The sequence below is a fragment of the Homarus americanus genome, unplaced genomic scaffold (assembly GCF_018991925.1).
Source record: "Homarus americanus isolate GMGI-L3 unplaced genomic scaffold, GMGI_Hamer_2.0 scaffold5075, whole genome shotgun sequence".
Lineage (NCBI taxonomy): Eukaryota > Metazoa > Arthropoda > Malacostraca > Decapoda > Nephropidae > Homarus > Homarus americanus.
Genome location: NW_024711751.1, coordinates 7,379 through 15,518, shown reverse-complemented (window position 1 = coordinate 15,518; position 8,140 = coordinate 7,379). Strand labels below are relative to the sequence as shown.

Sequence of the window (8,140 nt, the reverse complement as noted above, 5' to 3'; positions counted from 1 at the left end):
GAGCGTCAGCGTCGACCCAAAAAGAAGAAACAAATGTTTGGTGAAGGATCACGAGATGCTGAATTGCCATACGACATTGAATTGAGGAGAGAAATGTTTTCTTCGCTGGACAGAGTGATCCAAGAAATAACTTTGAGATTTCAACAGCTTCATGAACTTGCGGAGAAATATGCCTTCCTTACCCCATTGAATCTTTTGGATGATAAATATGAGTGTCAAATAGATCACGATCACGACGACATTGATAAAGAGGAGTTCCTCGTTGAGAGAAAAAGACTTCAGCATTTTGTTACTGTTGCTGCTATAACTATTAAAGACAGAATACAGACGTGGAAAGAAGGCCCCCCCTTGAACTTTTGCAGTTTATTCAAAAGTATAACCTTGGGAACTCGGTTCCAAATATAGTAATAATGCTGAGGATTTTCCTCACAATTGCTGTTAGTGTTGCTACCTGTGAGAAGAGTTTTTCGAAACTAAAACTGATCAAGAATTACTTAAGATCTACTATGAGCACCTTGCGGTTGAGAAATCTTGCCATACTGTCTATAGAGCGACAATTGACAGATGAAATAGTTTTTGACAATGTCATTGAAGAATTTGCCAACAAAAAACAAGAAAAGCTACTTTGTAGAAAGTTGTAGTTTTCATTTCAGAAATAAAGATGGTCCTAATTTTTTACACTTTTTTACTTTTTTCCCTATCTTATATGTCGCTTTTGCTTTTTCTTTAACTGTTACTTATAAAGTTTAAGTATGTTTGGGGTGTATTTAAAGCATACTATATTTGAGTATGTGAAAGTACAGTAATATTATAATGGTACACAAACTATTTAATATATATACTGTATATATATATAAGAGTGAGTCACTGTGCAATATGTATTTTTTGTGGGGGCACGGATGGGGGGCGGCAAACTCAAGGGCCGCCCAGGGCGGCACACACTCTAGCTACGCCACTGCTAACGAGCCGATCAGTGGTGAAGAGGATAAAAGTAAGTAAAAGTAACAAGGTGTACTAAGCTCACACCGAGGTATAAAATATATTCTCTTTGAAGCATAGTTTGTGGATCACTTCCAACACTTCACATAGGTCTGATACATTTATCCTTTTTCCAGGTCATTGCTCTCATATTTTCATCTGATATCTGTGGTACTAATCGTTCACAGACGTAAATATTATGACCTTCAGACACTGTCTACACACGGTTACACTTATCCCTTATCGTACACTAGTCCGTATCAATTGGACCTTCCCAGTCATGCTATAGATACCTTGAGTTCTCCTTAATGCTATCAATACCTACTCTTAATATTATATGGCCGTACATTGGTACAATTCTTCTAAAACAACATACAGTAGGTGAGTTATCCCTTATTAAAGTTTCTATTTTCTACAATTTTCTGTGGCTACAAGCGCGGTGGATTTGAATGTTATGTACTTTTACTTATATCATTTTCACCACTGATCGGCTCGTTAGCCGCTTGGGAGATCGGTCACGTCTCTGTCACGCACTGTTGGCAAGTACTGGGCATGCACCGGCTCCTGAATGTACCTGAACCCACTCCAGTGTTTGTCAAGTCTGGTCTTGAAAGAGCTCACACTCGGTGCCGTCACAACACTTTCTGGTAGAGTGTTCCAAGAGTAATATGAATTGAAGAGATATTAAGAATGACAATGATGTGCGCAGTACACTGTGGCAGTGACTAGGTGTGTTGTAGTTGTGGCAGTAATTCATTATTTGGACATTATGGCAGATAAAATAAATCCAAAAGTTAATACACTTCTTTTACTTTTACTTTTATCCTCTTCGCCACTGATCGGCTTGTTAGCCGCTTGGGCGATCGGTCACGTCTCTTTTCATTTATATTCTTCACCACTGATCGGCTCGCTAGCCGCCCGGGCGATCGGTCACGTCTCTGTCATGCACTGTTGGCAAATACTGGGCATGCACCGACTCCTGAATGTACCTGAACCCGCTCCAGTGTTGGTCAAGTTCTCTCTTGAAAGAGCTCACACTCGGTGCGGTCACAACACTCTCTGGTAGATTGTTCCAAGAGTTTACAACCCTCACTCCGAAAAAGTTTGCCCTCACGGTTTTCTGGACTTGCGGCTTCTTCAATCTTGAGCTGTGACCCCTTATGGGGCGAGCGTCCGCCGGCTCCAAGTAAGGACACTCAACTGAGTAGTGCCCCCTGAGATGCTTATATACCTCAACTAGGTCCCCCCTTGCCCGTCTGTAATATAAGCTAGGCAAGTTCAGGCGCTCCAATCTCTCAGGGTAGCTGAGGTGCCGAAGTGCAGGCACCAGTCTGGTGGCCCTCCTTTGAACATTTTCAACCAACTGACAGTCCTAGCATATCTGGGACCAGATGGGGTGACAGTACTCCAGATAGGGAAGCACTTCACTCCTGAAGATCGTCACGAGGGACGGACCGTCTAGATATCTGAACGACCTTCTTATAAGACCCAATAATTTATTTCCCTGATTTACCTTCTTCTCACAATGGCTCGAGAACTTCAGCTCATTGTCAACATACACACCTAGGTCCTTCTCACACACAGTCTCAACTAGTGCATTTTCTTCATCCATAGAATTTATACCTGTAATTGTGATCGTAGAATATAATGCTCGAAGATGTCAGAGTGGCATCAATACATTTAAATCGGCATAAAAAGTCTCAACGATAATCGTGGGAGAAGTAAGTTATCAGGAGATGAATGTGTTTGTGTTGTGGGGGGCGGCAGCAGTCCTATCGGTATCTTATTGCCCTTTCACCGTCACTGTGCCTGGCTCCGTCTCCAGGAACACTCACTAGCCGGTATACCAGTAAGTGTGACCATAGGTGTGTATTATGTGAGATCGTCATATAAGTTTACAATTGTTTTTCGAATATATATAAACAACGCAGCTACGCAATTCAACATGCATATACACAATGCAGGTATATTTGAAAGTACCAAGACAGCGCAAGTATACAATGTACTGTACATGGATAGACACTGCAGGTATACAAACTATGATAAACATTGCCAGTTCGACCAGGGATAGTCGGAAGTCATCAGATGCTTATATTATATTCAGTAGGGTCCGCCTCCTCAATGCACGTATACAGTTCAGTATGTGAGAGTTGTGAACTCTTGGAACAATCTACCAGAAAGTGTTGTGACGGCACCGAGTGTGAGCTTTTTCAAGACAAGACTTGACCAACACTGGAGCAGGTTCAGGTACATTCAGGAGCCGGTGCATGCCCAGTACTTGCCAACAGTGCGTGACAGAGACGTGACCGATCGCCCAAGCGGCTAACGAGCCGATCAGTGGTGAAGAGGATAAAAGTAAGTAAAGTGTAAAAATAAGGGTATACCGTGTAGGTATACAATGTCCAGTGTATTAACATTGCAAGTATACAGACTATGATGATTTCTAACACTATTTTTCGGCGTCCTTGCACTCGCTCCTGTAATCTTGAGAAGAAAAAATCCCACCTGTTAACAAGTATTACACAGTATCTCGGTCTCCTTGAACTTCGATCGTTACTTAACCACATTGCTTTATTACCACGCCGATGTGGATGTGTGTGTGTGTGTATATTTTATTAAAATTGACATACAAGTTCATAGTGGTTTTAAAATGAGCGCTGCGACTCCTATTGTCTTGTTAAGTAAGCTCTTCTATACAGTACCTTGTCGGTTTGTAATGATAGTTTTCTTATCGACTGTGCATTACCCTAAAGAAGTAGTATTTTTCAATTAACATGATTTCCCATGTACCCCATCCCTTTTTTTACGTGTGCACTGTTGATGGGCTCCGCTACGTTTATGGTGGCCAATGAGCTCGATGTATCTTTACTTCATCCTCCTGTTCGCCACGGATCGGCGTGCAGACACTTGGGCGGTCGGTTAATTCTCCATTACGCACTGTTGGCAAGTACTGGGCATGTACTTTTTTTATGCTCTCAAATACATGATATGCAAATGATCCCATAGATAGATGGATACATAAGTATATTTTTTTAGAAAGTACTTGTAATTCTCCTCCATCTCTAAAGTCGACTCTCACAGTATGTAAGAAACAAAAGGTATATCTTCACTGACCTACTGTACTAACTTATAGTAACTCTTTATCTTGGCCAATCTTGTTTACCGCTGAAGGTAGTGAAGGATTTCCCCTGACTTTACTGTTTCTATCTCTTTTACCAGACCAGTTAACTGTTTGTATCATTTAACAGAATAACCTACGCCATGGTAAGTCGCGCTTGCATTCGATCCCTGTCAAAGCTTGGCAGGACCCTGGCAGTGGGAAGCCATAGCTTGACAGGGCTGAATAAGACCATGATGGGGCCCTGTTACACGTTGACTCGAAACCTCACCACCGCCACCAAGGAAACCAAAGTCGGCGTCATCGGATGTGGACAAGTTGGTATGTTTATGTTTCCTGTGAATCATCTATGTATACACACACACACACACACACATGGAGGATTTATGGTAGGGATAATGTTTATGATGTATGTACTGTATGTATGTATGTATGTATGTATGTATGTATGTAGTTTGGCACTTTCCCATAGTTAGAGGTCGTAAATAAACAAATAGCTGAAATAGCCTAATTTATGGGAAGTGTATTAGGAATAAACGACCTATGCTGTAATGTCTTCCCATGACCTCAAATGACCTCCAACAGGCGAAGCTGTGACCAACAACCTGACACGGAAAGGATACAGGGTGGTAGCAGCGTGTGACAGTGACCCCCGCCGTCTAGTAGATCTGCCTTCGTCTGTATCTCGAGTCTCCACGCCAAGGGAGGTGGTGCAGCTGTCCGATGTTATCCTAACCTGTATGTTTCTACTGTTATGTTATTAGCGTTTCACTGCTTGTTATAGGCGTTACACTGCTTGTTATAGGCGTTACACTGCTTGTTATAGGCGTTACACTGCTTGTTATAGGCGTTACACTGCTTGTTATAGGCGTTACACTGCTTGTTATAGGCGTTTCACTGCTTGTTATAGGCGTTTCACTGCTTGTTATAGGCGTTACACTGCTTGTTATAGCCGTTACACTGCTTGTTATAGGCGTTACACTGCTTGTTATAGGCGTTTCACTGCTTGTTATAGGCGTTACACTGCTTGTTATTAGCGTTTCACTGCTTGTTATAGGCGTTTCACTGCTTGTTATAGGCGTTTCACTGCTTGTTATAGGCGTTTCACTGCTTGTTGTAGGCGTTACACTGCTTGTTATAGGCGTTACACTGCTTGTTATAGGCGTTACACTGCTTGTTAGGCGTTACACTGCTTGTTGGTAGGCGTTTCACTGCTTGTTATTAGGCGTTTCACTGCTTGTTGGTAGGCGTTTCACTGCTTGGTTGGTAGGCGTTACCCTGCTTGTTATAGGCGTTACACTGCTTGTTGCGTAGGCGTTACACTGTTTGGTTATGCAGGCGTTAAGCACTGCTTGTTATAGGCGTTTCACTGCTTGTTGGTAGGCGTTTCACTGTTGTTATAGGCGGTTTCACTGCTGTTATAGGCGTTATTAATTGCTTGTTACAGGCGTTGGTACTGCTTGTTATAGTGTTGGCTAATTGCTTGTTGGCGGTATGCTACACTGCTTTGCTTATAGGCGTTTCACTGCTTGTTATTAGCGTTTCACTGCTTGTTATAGGCGTTTCACTGCTTGTTATTAGCGTTTCACTGCTTGTTAAAGGCGTTACACTGCTTGTTATAGGCGTTACACTGCTTGTTATAGGCGTTACACTGCTTGTTATAGGCGTTTCACTGCTTGTTATAGGCGTTACACTGCTTGTTATAGGCATTTCACTGCTTGTTATTAGCGTTTCACTGCTTGTTATAGGCGTTACACTGCTTGTTATAGGCGTTACACTGCTTGTTTCTTGCATCATAATAAGTGTTAATAACGTTATCATACCTATTACTATTACTTTCTCGTGATACGCTAGTTATAATATTGTGACTGGCATCATAATGGTTGTCCCTCGTGTTTGAGGATGGCCTAGGTGGCTCTTGGGCCCGAGAGCCACCTAGGCGTGAAATTGTTTAAGGTGTAGAAGCTGTCGCCAACACAATAACCACACCCTGAGTTAACGAGTCGTATGACCCAGTGTCAAGGAATAGTCTGAGAAGACCGGACAACTCGCCAACTGCACTGGCTAACCATTATCCCGGATTACGATCCGCAAATCGATTAACATCCATCAGGTTCCCAATTACTGCTGGGTAGACAGAGGCAAATGGCGTAAAGAAACTTGCCCATAGTTTCACCCTGCTTTAGCAACTCTGTCACACCATTTTCTTCTCGTCACTTGTATTCCCGTCACACTATTTTCTTGACATCACACTAACCTAACTAATGTGAAACATTAGCTATCCCGACACACAAACTATGACGTTAGCCCCATCGTCACACATCTCACTACCACCGTCACTTTAGCTTCTATCATTTGACGTCACAGGCCTGCCAAAACCGCCCAATGTGAAGGCTGTAGCCGAGGGTAGTGACGGCGTGTTGACGTCACTAACCGCTGGCAAGATATGGATCGACCACTCTACAACAGAATTCGAGCAGACGCAAGTAAGTCCATATTTCTCTCTATCCCATGTTATTCTTTGTACAGTCAGCCAAAGATGCACCGACCCCACCCTGGGTCTCGTGCTCGCAATTTTACCTGGCACTACTTGGTAAAGTAAGGCTGTATGTAAAGGTGATTGTGATTGGTGGATCTGTTTTGGCTGTATCATTGTCAGGATAAAGATTAAACAAACCAAAGGTAACATTTTTATAGTAATAAACTATTCATCATTATTTTAGATCATGAGAAATTTCCAAATGTTCGTATATTTGTTTAAACAATGAAGAAAATTTGATGAGAATCTTGTGGCAGTTTTGGTTGTAGTTGAGTTGCCAATTCTTTTATATAATTTTCTTCATTATTTAAGCAAATATACGAAAATTTGCCAGGTAAAATTGCCAGTAAGAGACTCAGGGTGGGATCGCTGGATCTTTGGCTGACTGTACTTACTGTACAGTCACCCAAAAAAGTCCTGTCGCGAACCATGAACCCCGAGATTCAGACTCTTGAATCCGAAGCATTTATGGACAGAATAATGTATCAGTGTCTACTGCTTCGGGTTCACGAGTCTGAATCGTGGTTCGCGACAGGACTTTTTTGGGTGACTGTACATCCATCATCAGCATCTCATTTATTTACCCCGTTATCAAATTCCTACTTGTTCAGCACCACTATATCTTTATTTTACCCAATTATTAAGTCATCTCATCTATCTCCACCGTCAATCTACTTCATTTCCCGCCATTATCAAGTCCCATCCTCCACATCTATTCTTAAATCCTTTCTGTCTAACTCTTCTCAAACCCCCCTATGCCTCTTCCATCAACTGTTGTATTAAATTATATTATAACCTATTGTATCTTACGTCATTGTATTAAATTGGGTGTTTTGTAGTTTTGTTCTGTTGTATCAGTTAGTAAAACCCTGTTACAGTATCACAAAACATTTTACGGTTGACATTTATTTTATTTTTTGCATGATGTTGTATTTAATGGCACTATATTACATTTTGTTGTGATAAACTTTCTTCTATTGTAGTCTACTGCATTTCGTTGTATTGTATTACTGTATCGTTCTTTTTATTGTAATGTGAAACGGTGTACTTCGTTTCACTGTAATGCGCATCGGTCTCTAATTCGTTTCACTGTAATATATTGTTATGTACTGTACTTCACGTCATGTGCAGGTATACATGAAGGCAGTACATGAAGTAGGGGCGCACATGCTGGAGTCGCCCATCACGGGTGGGTTGGACGCACTCAAGAAAGGACAGATGATCGCGTATGTGGGTGGTGACAAGACCATAGTTGACGCCGTCATGCCTCTCCTAGACGTAAGTATATATATATATATATATATATATATATATATATATATATATATATATATATATATATATATATATATATATATATATATATATATATATATATATATATATATATATATATATATATATCCACAATGGAAACATGGGTAAGACAAATCTTGATCAAATCACACAGGGAAAAGGGAAACAATGGAAAACCTTAGCTTTCGTCTTTATTCAGACGGGCAAGG

The 8,140-nt window shown here is 41.3% G+C and overlaps 1 protein-coding gene across 1 annotated transcript; it reads left to right on the top strand.

Annotated features, from left to right (window-relative positions):
• Positions 1-2,923: 2,923 nt before the first annotated feature.
• On the top strand, positions 2,924-7,913 carry LOC121858806 (2-hydroxy-3-oxopropionate reductase-like; the record flags this gene model as incomplete). The annotated part of the gene is made up of 5 exons (XM_042355446.1): positions 2,924-3,006; positions 4,227-4,417; positions 4,682-4,834; positions 6,464-6,582; positions 7,767-7,913. Coding segments are annotated over exons 1-5 (693 nt in total), but the record flags the coding sequence as incomplete, so codon positions are not given.
• Between the last annotated feature and the right edge of the window lie 227 nt (positions 7,914-8,140).